Source organism: Gorilla gorilla, chromosome 17 (genome assembly GCF_029281585.2).
Source record: "Gorilla gorilla gorilla isolate KB3781 chromosome 17, NHGRI_mGorGor1-v2.1_pri, whole genome shotgun sequence".
Lineage (NCBI taxonomy): Eukaryota > Metazoa > Chordata > Mammalia > Primates > Hominidae > Gorilla > Gorilla gorilla.
The window spans coordinates 36,373,850-36,386,677 of record NC_073241.2 but is presented as its reverse complement, the minus strand read 5'-3'; the positions used below and the strand labels follow the sequence as shown (position 1 = coordinate 36,386,677).

Here is a 12,828-nt window from a genome sequence, read left to right as displayed (position 1 = left end):
CACATTCCATGTGTTAGAAGCAAGTCACGGTCCTATCCATACTTCAGGGGGAGGGGTTCTGAACATCACCTTAGAGTCTGCCTGCCGCAGAAGTTACTATCTCTGAACTTCAGCTTTTTCACCTAAAAACATGAGGCCAATAATACACCTGCCCTTAGGGTAGTCGTGAGGATTAATGCATGTAGAGCTCTTTGAACAATACCTGGCTTGTAGCAACTGCTCCGTAATAGATAGGTACTATTATTATTGCTGTTATTATTTGTATTATTATTACTAGATATCTTGCTGCAGCCACAAAAACATCAGCAACTCTGACCACGTTTCAGAATTCACTGACTGGTTTGCTCGTGCTTCTCAGGGACTCCTAACCCATGCTCTTCTCACCATAGCTCAACACACGTGTGGCTGCAGGGGCAGCTGCGGTGTTTGCTGAACTTCTCTTGTCTGTCCATGACCTGATGGCAAAATGAGGAGAGGAAGAGGAAACATCCTTCCTTTTTTATTAGACAGGGCTCAGAATTACTATCAGCTTGAGTACACATCCTGAACATTTTCAGCTATCTGGTCCAAGGCTAGGTCATCGATAAAGCTGAACACTCACAGTATCCACACAGCAGTTTAAAAACTGGGTAATTTGATAAAAGAATTAAGTCCTCATGGGAAAAGTCTGAACCTTGTTGATCTTCCTCACACAAATATGTGTAGTTTGGTGGTGCTTTCATTTGGAATTCTATATGAAGTTAGAGGTAGAAAAACCTGAGTTTTCTCAATAACTATGAGCCCTGAAGCTTCTGTTCTGATTGGAATATAGCAGAAGACCTAGAATTGAAAATGTCTAGAATTGCAAGTTCTCTGAATTAGCACTCAGACTTCATTTTTCTTTCATCCATCATTAGACTAGCCATCTTCATTTTGTTTCTTAGATTAAATGCAACAAATCAAAGGCAGTGAGAGGTGAAGTTTCTTGGTGATTTTCCTTCTGACAACAGTCACATGCACAGCAGAGAGCTTGAGAGTGAGTAGGAGACAGCAAAGCTGTTGACAAAGGCAGAATTTTATAGGAAGAGCAGTTTGGGACTATTTATGATAGAGGTTAAGTGGCATTGCTTACCTCTGTGGTATCACAGAGCATTGCAGCATCAAAAAAAGGTTACCTCTTATTGAGAATACGCACTTTAATCACATAAAATATGTTATACATTACTTTTTCAATGGCAGAAATAACACTTTTAAAAATTAGTTCTAGGGTTGTGCTTTAGATTTCATGGAAAATTAACATATATATCTCGTATATTAATTAATACAGGTTAGTATTAGAGTAGCATAGTTCATTTGGCAGGGGAAGGATCAAACAGGGAAGGATTTCTACAGAACAGAGGACAAGAAGGTGCACCTTTCACCTCCATCTGTGGGACAGGCCATGTGAAAGCACGCCTGCCACTGTCCTCACTTGACTCCAGCTGCCTCCTTTGCTTCTGAAGTTCCTGTCCCTGCCACTTCTAATATCAAACCCATCACCAAATGGTCTGTCCTGTGTGTGGCTCTCTTCTCCCCTCAGCAGCTCTGGGAAACTCTCCTGAGGGCAAAGCATTGCCTGTTCTGGAAGATACCATCCATCCTGCAGATCCCAAGCGTGGTGGCCCCTGAAGCCCCACTGCTCTCCTCTGTCCCTTTCACCTTTCACCCCATTCAAGTCACCCTCCAACTTAGTGGGGACTTACAATCAGGATGTGCTTCTCCTTTAAGCTGATTTTTAGCTATTAAAAATGAATGAACTTGCAAATTATGTTTCTTTTATTCCTACTGGGGTTGCCACTCTTCCATTGCTGGCATCTTGGCTGATGGGAGGATGACATTTCCCAGTGACTGGCTCTGCTTTCACATTCATCTGCAGAATGAGGTGGTGTTTGCCTCCCTCAGGTCTTTGACTTGGGGCTCTAATAACAGCACCGTTGCTTGAAGTCTTGTTTTGGTTTTGGTTTTCCCCATAGTCCAAAAGCATGGGGAAAATACACACACACACACACACACACACACACGCACACACACACACACACGCGCACACACATGCACACACACACACACACACGCACACACACACACTCTCTCTCTGTCTCTCTTTCTCTCTATTTCTTAAAATACATATTGGGGCTCTTTTCTTGTACTTCTACATTTTGGCAAACACACATAGTTTGGTTACAGCTTTTTCAAATAGTGACAGTTTTCATCTGGCCTTTATGTATTCCCACATGGGAACTAAATGGATTAAATTTTCATTTCTTCCTTTGAAATGTATGCTCATAAAGCATGAGGAAATGTAACAGGAAAGGGTTTTAAGGCCAGTGGGATACTGAGTGAGCAAAGAAGACTAACAGAGAAGGTCCATTTATTATTGGAAACTCGAAGCTCATTATTTGACATTTATAGTTTATACTCAGCCTGCTTTCTGAAACTGAGGTGGCATCAATACATCAGACTAACAGGGAGAAAGAGGAGGGCGGAGATTCCACATGGCTGTGGGAGACAGACAAATTCAGCTGCAGCAATGCATTCCTTCCAATTTATTATTGGCTTACAAAGACCCTACATCTTCTGCCTGGAGTCGCATGCCCAGGTACTTAACTTCTGGAAATCGGCTTCAATGGCCTCCACCTGGAAAGGCCACCTCAGAACTGGCTTGTTAGATGTCCACAGGAAAGCAAGCCTTTTCCTTAGCCCAAAGCCCTTGAGTTTTTATTGCTGTTTTTATTAGATTGGTGGAAAAGTAATTGCAATTTTTGGTCATTGAAAGTAATGGCAAAAACCTTAATTACTTTTGTACCAACCTAATACTTTGTATTCTATCCTTCTTTTACTACATCGTTTTATCTGTCCAGTCACAAAGTTAAGAAGTTGCCCCTACAATAAGACTGTTCACATAGAACCTAGCTATTAGAAACACTAGCCGGTGGGATCATCCTTGCATCCATTAGGGAAGGAAGGCCAGTGAGGAGCACTGGCATTTGTTGGAATGTTACATTATTCTGGCACTTGGCAATGTTATTCCCACGGATTCTAAAACCAGGGATCAGTCATTCTACCAGTACCTGCTGCAGAAGATCATCTTTTTGAATGCGTCCCTGAGCTCTGGGCTCCGGAAGGCATATATGAAGGGGTCAATGACGGCATTGCACATGATCAACATGCCGTTCACCTGGAAGAGAGACATGTAGCAGGCACAGTAGGGGTTACTTGGGCAGAATGTCATTAAGAGGACATGAAGGACAAAGGGGGCCCAGCAGAAGATGAAGACCCCGAGCAGGATGGTCAGTGTGATGGCCCCTTTCATGTTGGCTCTGGGGAGGGTGGAGATCTTCCTGGTGTGGGATCGAGCCAGCAGGAACATGTGCACATAGAGGCACAGGATGAAGACCAGCATCAGCGGGAACAGTGACGTGAAGGTGATCACTGTGGGCACATGATGGGAGAAGATCACCATGGTGATGCCAGTCCCCGTGCAGAACGTCCAGATGACCGTAAGCACCACCACAGTGCGGCGCATGGTCACGATGCTGTGGTACCGCAGTGCATGGAAGATGGTGATGTAGCGGTCGGCAGCAATCACAGACAGGCTGAAGATGGAGCCAAGCAGGGAGAGCACAAATAGGGAGTCGATGATGTCATCGGCTGTGGTTTCGAAACTGCCACGTGGCTTGAGATAGCCCATGTTTCTCAATATGATCAGGATATTTTCCAAGATCTTATATAGGCTGCCCAGCATATCAGATATGGCCAAGCTACAGATGAAAAAGTACATGGGTGCCTGGAGATTCTTATTCTTGAACACAGCCAGCAGGACGATCAGATTCTCCAAAACTCCAACAATGGAAATTGTGAAAAATATCTCCTCCGGCAAAACCACACGAGGACAGTCGGAATTATTTCTTGCTGTGTTGTTGATATTTTCATATGAGTTGATAATGTGCTTCATTTCTCTTCCTTGTGGTTAAGGCAGGGATGTTACTTGGACTTGACTTCACGGAAAACTTGATTGATTCTTCAGGATCTTTTCTTCCATGTAGCACTTGCTGGAGATCTAAGTTAAAATCTCCCAATCACCTAAAAGAGAGTATACAGAAATATTAGTTGCAAAGTACACTAGAAAATAAAAACCAGCCACACTCGCTTAAAGAAACTCTATTCCCTCCATAAAATATAAAGAAATCAGTGTATTAGAAAGAGCCTGCACATGTATGTTTACTGCAGCACTAGTGACAATAGCAAAGATATGGAATTAACTAAAGTGTTCATCAATGGGTGAATGGATAAAGAAAATGTGGTACATATACACAATGGAGTACTCCCCAGCTATAATAAAGAATAAGGTCATGTCTTTTGCAGCAACATGGATGGAAGTGGAGGCCATTATCAAAGTGAAATAACTCAGAAAGAGGAAGTCAAATACTACATGTTCTCACTTATATGTGGGAGCTAAATAATGCGTACACGTGGATGTAGAGTGTGGAATGGACATTGGAGACTCGGAAGGGTGGGAGGGGGTGGGTGATGAGAAATTATCCTATGGGTAACATGTATGTTATTCTGATGACAGATACACTAAAAGCCCAGGCCTCACAACTACACAGTATATCCATGTAACAAAATGGCACTTTTGTACCCCTTACATTTATAAAAAAAATATATAAAGTATTGTAATTTAGGTAAAATAATATACTGGGCCCTCATCTTAAGCACTTTATGAGAAACAGCTTTAGTGGAATTTTGAGCCGAGAGATGATAGCAAAGATTATTCTTTGCCGCCCCACTTTCCCTCCCATCCTTCTCGTGAACACACGTGAGTGTGGGATGAACAGATGAAGAGCAGCGGTGCCCTTGATGAAAAAAGAGGTAAAGCAAGGAAAGGTCCGTGTGGGAACAGGAGAGCCCACAGCTGCCTTCTCTGACTGGGAGGCGGTGGCTGGGCTCGGTGGACTCGGGAGATGTTTAGGTCCATTCCTTCTCACTGCTCGTCTCCCTGGGTCACTGCCTGACCCCACAGCCTGTGGGATAATGGCAAAGGTGCTGATGTATCATTCCCAAAGATGACTGTGCAATGAGAGTCAGCACTTCTGTTTCAAAGGTGGAACTCCTGGGACTGGCATTTCTGGAGACTTCTTATTTTCGGTGTCTCTGGGGTGAAGGCGGACTGCGGCAGTGCAAGAGTGGGGAAAGCCAGCACCACATGGCGAGAAAGACACTTTCTAAGGAGGACAAATTTGGGAGCGCAACCATGATCTGAAGTCCACGGGGAGCCCATCACAGCCTCACTCTAGGGACTTGTCTGGAAAGGAACTAATTACCTTGGAAAGGATTGGGTCAGAGGTCAAGTGTTCAGAAGGAGGTTTGTGGGTTCGGTGGATGCGGAAGGAGGGGGTTGACAGGGCGTAGCTGCTGCGAAGGTTCTGCCTGGAATGGCCAATTTACCCTGTTTGCCTGAAACATGGACAGGGTTTAAAAGCCGGAAGTTCTGCATCTCAGGAACCACCTCAGTCCTGGGCAGACAGGGATGAGTCACCTTCGTGCCTCCTGCCCAGGCCCGGGGAAGCCTGTGTGCTGTGTCCCACCTGCTGGGGAAGCCTCGGGGATGGGAGGGGAAGCCTGTGTGCTGTGTCCCACCTGCTGGGGAAGCCTCGGGGATGGCAGGGGAAGCCTGTGTGCTGTGTCCCACCTGCTGGGGAAGCCTCGGGGATGGCAGGGGAAGCCTGTGTGCTGTGTCCCACCTGCTGGGGAAGCCTTGGGGATGGCAGGGGAAGCCTGTGTGCTGTGTCCCACCTCCTGGGGAAGCCTCAGGGATGGGAGGGGTCCTGTGTGCTGTGCCCCACCTGCTGGGGAAGCATCGGTGATGGGAGGGGGCCTGTGGTGGTTGGTGTTCATGTATCAGCCTGACTGAGTTTCAGGGTGCCAGGTATGTGGTGAGACAGTGTTCTAGGTGTGTCTGAGGGTGTTTCTGGGTGAGATGCACATTTGAACAGGTTACTGAGTAAAACAGAGGCCCTCTGGGATGGGGGAGGGCCTTGTCCAATCAGCAGAAAGCCTGAGGAGAACAGACCTCGACGACTAGGGGGCTCCTCCTGCCTGACTGCCTGATGGAGACACTGGCCTCTTCCTGCCTTCGGACTAGCACAGAAGTGTGAGCTCCTCTTAGGTCTCACGTCTGCTGGCTTTCAGACCAGAACACATCATCTACTCTCCTGGGTCTCCAGCTTGCTGAGTGTAGAGCTTGGGACTGCGCAGCCCCATAACTGTGTGTGCCAATTCCTTATAATAAATCTCTTTATGTCTCTACCCATCTCCTGTTGTTTCTTTTCCTCTTCAGAATCCTGGTTTATACAGGGCCCAACACCTGTGGCCAGCATGGGCCATGTATGGAGACTCTGCTGGGACAGATACTCCCATCTCATGAGTCCATTAAATGTAATCATAATTAGTATGTATTTCCAATTTCAGATGCATTTGATGGTAAAATTCATAAAAAAAAAGACATGTTGAAAGTGGTTGTAATATTTTTTTAGAAACAGGTGGTTTGGGAACCCAGCTTCAGTTGCTGTGCATTGCTGACCTGCAGCTGCCAATCCTATAAATCCATGGGGAGCCCTGAATTTGGACAGATATACAGTGTGCCCATGGGGTCCCTTCAAAAGGCCACCAATCAAGCATTGCTACTGCACATTTGTGGATGCTGCCAAGCTGGTGGTGGGGGCTGCAGGTGGTGTGCGGCCCCATTCTTGGTTGAAGGGACAGTGACATGAATTGGTGGCCTTTATGAGGGCTCAGCATGCCATGGGCACCACCTAATACTCCACATGCATTCACTCACTCAACCCCCAGAGGAAGCTACCCCAGAGAGGTTGGGCAACAGCCCAAAGCCACAGTCTAGAGAGGATACAGCAGAGCCCGCCTTGTGACCACCGTGTCACACTCCTTTCACAAGTGGCAAGGGTAATAACAACAGATGCAAAAGACCACACACAGCACCCCCTACTCCAACACAAACTGGAATAAAATTGACACTAGCCATTTTCCTCTCGACTTGGCCTTTCTCAGTGCCAAGTAGGATTTGTAAATTCTGCTGCATTGCTATGCTCCTGTTGTTCCTGCTTAGAGATTGCCTATAGAACACACTAAATGACAATTAGAAGAAGCAAAACTCACTCCATTTAAACTTCACAAGGACCTGCTGTGAGATGGCGTCAATGATCCAAATATCTCAACAATGTCTTTGGCTTAAAGAACTTGGATAGGGGTCTGCACCTGCCATGTGTCTGGCTCTCATCCGTTCAAAGCCGTTCGCTGTCCTCTCCCATTTGCTTTTTTGTGTCTTGATTTCTTCACTGCAAACAACACAGGTCTAGAGGCTTTCCACCTCCTTCCAGGGTTTGTGGTTTGCTGGGCAATAAATGTCCACCCTTCAATTCCATGCTGCTTTCCTCTGTCCATACCCTATTGAAACCTGTCTCAAGCTCCTGGGCTCAAGGCATCCTCCCACTTTAGCTTCCCAAGGCACTGGGGATTACAGATATCCCACCTGGCAGAGTGATCTTTAAATCTCAGTCTTTCTTATGTTATTGGAACCTCTGGAGTTAACTCCTGGCCCGAAGACCAAGCTCCATCACCTTGAGCTTGCAGTAAACAAGATCTTAGAAGGCTCTAACTCTGCAGTGCTCCCCAGGAGGCAGAGATGGGGTGGTGGATGAGAAAGGAGAAAAGAGACAAGTTTTTCATAGCTTTATAATCTGTACCCAGAAAGAAACTTTGTTGATTCATTTGCCTGAAGGCGTAGGTCTTGGCAGGCAGAGCAGACAATTGGGGTAGTTATAACTGTTCAAGGGACTGCAAGGAAAAGTAAAACCGACTTTTGTTTTTTGGCTGGGAGGGGCACACAAATCATCGAGTTAACAGCATCACAGGGCACAAGAACATGGCCCCAGATAACTCAAATGTGGCCCCAAATGGGGCTCACTCTGTTAGATGCTCTTTGGAAAGTCCAGGGAGCATGGGCCTAAAGTGAGATTTTTATATTGATCATCATCTTTGACCAAAAAAAATATATATAATTTTTATATTTTTTAAAGGCTCCAAGGGTAAGGAGAAGGCTCTATTATGTGTTAAATTCTCATTATGTGCCAGCTGGTCCTGCATCCTGTGCTGTGCATGGTGGGTCTCATTTTAATTCTCTTGATGACAATACAAGGGAGTCCTATTCTCTCTGACTCACCCCTGATCTGACTCACCCCTGAGGAGTTGAGGCCCAGAGACCAAGAGACCGCTCTAAAGTCCCATAGGCTTTGCGTTGCACAGCTGGGATTTAAATCAAGATCTGTTTGGCTCCAAAAATGATTAATCTTAGCGCTTCCATGGATATTCATTTGATAAGGAAGTTTTAATGGCTTTAGTAAAAAAATGAACACAAAATAACTTAACAATCTTAAACCTCTGTATCTGACCAAATCAGGATGGTTTTAAATCTTTCTGTTCTCTAAATTTCATTTAGAGAAAAATCTCTCTGAAATTTAGAGAACAGAAAGACCTGTAGACCCCACTTGTGGTTTAGGAAGGGCGTTAATGCTACAGAAAGCCTTTGAGCAGCAGGGCTGCAGGCATCCTGGGGCCCATGGGCTGTGTTTTTGGGGTTCTGTGGATCTTGCTGAAGATAAGTTAGCAACACTGTGCTGCTTTCCTCTGTGCTGCTGGGTGTTTTCTCGGATTGCTCTTCTGGAGAAGAGCTGGGGAAGGAGGACTGAGTGGCTGAGTACTGTTTACCAGAGGCTTTCAGGCTTTTCTAGAGGGCAGTCCTGTAACCCAGGCTTTAGAGAGAGCCAGTGTAGGAATGTGCTCCTGAGCTCTGGGTTCTGGTGGTGGGAGCTGTCACGCGGCTGAGGCTGATCTGTGTCGGGGTGAGGTTCTGGGACCAGCTCTGAGTGAATCAGGAGCTCCTCTCCACGTCCCAGCTTCTGTGCTGCCTTTTTTCTTTGTTTTCACTAGATGCATTTAAGATTTTTATGTCACTCTTTGCATAAGTTGTATGGCCCAATACACTTATGTCTGTGTGTCTGTATGTGTGGATATGTATGAATAGTACAAGGGCTCCCTCCCCATGCTTTATCCATCGGCCCCATCGCCACCTTCAGAAGTCCGGTCTCCTGGAATTTCTTTATGCATACACCAGCAAACATGAATATCCATGTCTTCTCTCAGTTGTTAGGGTTTCTGGGAAGCAGGTGCTGAGATGGGATTAGCAATGCCTGTCAAGGATGAAGAGGAGCCTGCGGACTGGAGGCAGGCATGACTCCTGGGCACACAAGGAGGAAGAGGATTGAGTAGGGCAAGTCTCAGACTGCAGCACAGTTCTGAGAACATTTCATCTGGCCATGGGGAGGCTTCAAGCCAAAGCTGCCCATGAATATTGGTGGGGGAGGGATTTGGAAAACTGGGCTGTCAACTCTTTTCTAATGGCAGGAGATCTGATTGGCTCACGGCCACGGCCAGCATGCCTCCGCTTCCTGTGTATTCAAAGAGATACTGTATATCATGTCTGTACCTTACTCTTATCTTGGAGGCTTTCCAAAAAGTAGATGGATCACTTCCTCCTCCCTCTTCTTTCTTTCCTTCTTCCACTGCATGGTATTCCATTGTATGGATGTATCCCAAGTTATTTAATCTATTCTGTATTGATAGTTATTTGGTTTCCAATATTTTGCTGTGTAAATAATGCTATAATGCATAATCATCTACTTATATAGTTTAGTGTGAACCTACATGAGGAGGATAATTTTACAAAAATGGAATTGTTGAGGGCAAATGTGTATGCATGGGTGGTTGTGATAGATGTTGTCAGGCTGCCTTCCATAGGAGCTATCCCGGTTGACATCCTCACCAGCAATGCCTGAGTGCCTGCCCTTTCCCTAGCCTCTTCAGTGCAAAGTGCTGTCAAGCTTTTGGATTATTGCCAATACACATCTGGGTGGTGTTTCAGCATCTTACTTTTGTCTATATTCTTGCTGTGGTGTCTGTGAGCCCTCCTTTTGGTGGCTTTGACATCCCAGTTGAGGCAAACACACTGCCATTCCTGCAGGCTCACAGCATTTTGGCGCTTCGGGTCGTGGCCTCCTACTTCTGTTTCAGTGCCCAGGAACACATCTGACCCGTCCCACCTCAACATTTGACAGAGGGAGGCAGTGGCATTTTCTCTTTGTGCATGACCTGTCTTTATTACTGATTAGTGCTTCTATTTCTTGGTCCTGAATTCAAACAGAGAAGAAAAAGACTGGAAAAACTAAGCAGCAAAATAAGCTAAAGATGATCTAATAAAGAAGAGATAAAAAATGGGAAACAGGATGCAGTAGTCAAGTACAAACAAACACACAGGGCCAGGCAGGGTTTTGCATAATTTAAAAGGGCCAGTGGTGGCCTGTGTCCTGAGAGGCCCAGAGTCTGGGGTCAATTCAGGGGCCCTTCACCGTCACGCAGGGTCGTGCTGGGGGCTAGGGAATGGATGACTCCCTCTCGCTGATGGTTCAGAGCCCCTGTGGCAGCTTTTAAGGATGTTGCATATTCCTCTGGTGGCAGGTCAGGATGAAGGTGGTCTGAATGTTGAAAGCCACCCTCTAAAAGGGGAAGAGTTATTGTGACTTTTGCTAGAGATTACTGGCTTTGACTCAAACTTAGAAAACAGAGGATGAAGTATGGTGGGGGGCGGGTTGGAAGATGTGGGCCCTCAATAAGCCTGTAGGACTGGCTGCCCCTTTCCCTTGAGGGCCTACCAGTCCTTCCCCACCGGCACCCATCCCTGCTCAGCACAGGCCTCTGGGCAGGGTCTGGTGATGGTTGGAGCATGGGTGGCCGATGAGCCCAGCTCAACTTGGCTCATGTGCCTTCCTTTTCTGCCAGGGCACCGCTTCACTCCTAGATGCTTGGCTTGAACAGCGTAGAACACTTTGAAGGACTTGTAATAAAAGTGACAATAAATGAACTTTTTTTTTTCTTCAGACAGGGTCAGAATAATGTTTGGCCAAATGTCTTGACACCCCATGGTTCAGTCAAGTTGAGATAAAATTAACCATGACAATAAAGAAAAAAAGAGAGCTATCAACCTTATTTTGAAAGAGAGATACAGAAATAGAGATGGTGATAGATATAATCTGTTACACACACACACACACACACCACACACACACACATATCTGTTGCCCAGGCTGTAATACAGTGGTGTGGTCATGGCTCACTGCAGCCTCAACCTCCCGGGCTCAAGTGATTGTCTCGCCTCAGCTTCCCAGTGTGCTGGGATTACAGGCGTGAGTCACCATGCCTTGCCCCAAATGAACAATTTGCAAAGATTCTTGTGCTTGTTTTGGTGCCCTTTCATAACAGATCTCAATCTTCAGTTCATGTGCAGTGAACTATTTTCTCCTTCAGGAGCCGCCACTGAATATCCTCTTTTTAGACATGCATATGATTGACTGCTGTGAAATTCTCTGTGATGGCTTCCACCCAATTTCTTATTTGGTTGAATTCTGAACGACATCCGGAAGTTTACATGTCTGCATGATTCACGAGTAGTCCTGAATCAAGCATTTGTCTTGTTATCCACTGTGGCGTGGGGTGGCGAGATGGCTAATATGGAAGAGTATGAGTATTGATAGTGAAAGTCAGAGAGTAATTTTTTACCACTGTGCCTTTTGGTTTTTTAGACTCATCTGAAGTGCAGATCTTCTGCTTTGAAGCTGGTTGATGTGTTTGCTTTGAGTGCTTATGAGTATTCATACAAGCTGTGAAGTAGAAGGGTCTTGAAGGTGCCCAAGCTCATCAGGTGTGCTGCTAAGAATTCTTTCACTAAGGGATTTATTTTTTGCTTGTCTTACCCTCCACATGAAAAAAAGTCTTTATATTAATCACCAAGCTTTCACTTCCCTCTTGAGGTAATGGAGATCTCAGCCGGCCCAGCTGTCGCCTGTGCCTCCCCAGTCACTGTTAGTTACTTTGGGGTTCGTGTTGCTTGCTGGCTAGAGGGAAGCTCGATTGAAATCAATAACAAAAGAGAAGATTTTGAATGTTGTAGACAGCTCTCAATGGATATGGATTTTTCTCAAATTATATAGTACAATGCAGAGGGTGAAGATGAATCACTGACGTGGAGAGGCTGAGTCTGCAGATATTCAGCTCTGTGATTGCATTTAACTGTATTGCACAGGAGTGATACTCTGCTCTGGAAAGGAGCTGAATCTGTTCTAAGAATAGATTTGAGGGTGTTCACCAGAGGGATGGCCTAAGCAATGTTACATTGGATCCCAACACCTCTTCATGAGGAGGCACTGGCTTCTGGAAGTTTATATTTGAGTGATAATAAATCTCTGTGTCTCACCTCTGCTCACTCATCTTTCCCCTTAAAAAGATTCTGATATTTCCTGGAAATTTTTCAATAGTTTTGGAAGAGAAATGAGAAATAGAAGCATGTGTGTTTGTGTGTGTGTGTGTGTGTGCATGTGTGTGTGTGAGAGAGAGAGAGAGAGAGGATATATCAATATCAAAGTAAAGTTTGATTAGTGACAGGTGACCTTTTGTTCTTTAATTTTCTTTTCTATTTTTTCCCACAACATAGCTGTGAGACAGGCGATCTTTTGGGTATTACTAGAGAGTCTCATATCCAATTTATCCCAAACATATGAGAGCTTTTCGTGGAAGTTAATTTTTGCTTTGGTCTAAGAGAAGTAATCATAGAAATCCAGAAACAGCATCAAAGAGGTAGACCTCCCTAACTATGGTTATCTTCACACACATGTAAATAAATGAAGA

The 12,828-nt window shown here is 45.4% G+C and overlaps 1 protein-coding gene across 2 annotated transcripts in view; it reads right to left on the bottom strand.

Moving 5' to 3' along the window:
* Nucleotides 1-485: 485 nt before the first annotated feature.
* MC2R (melanocortin 2 receptor) overlaps nt 486-12,828 on the bottom strand; it is a 33,546-nt gene continuing 21,203 nt past the window's right edge. For both annotated transcript variants that reach the window (XM_004059220.4, XM_004059219.4), the window contains exon 2: nt 486-4,098. In XM_004059220.4, the coding sequence (XP_004059268.1) occupies nt 3,077-3,970 (894 nt within the window). In that variant the 5' untranslated portion in view covers nt 3,971-4,098 and the 3' untranslated portion in view covers nt 486-3,076. The remainder of the gene's footprint in view (nt 4,099-12,828) is intronic.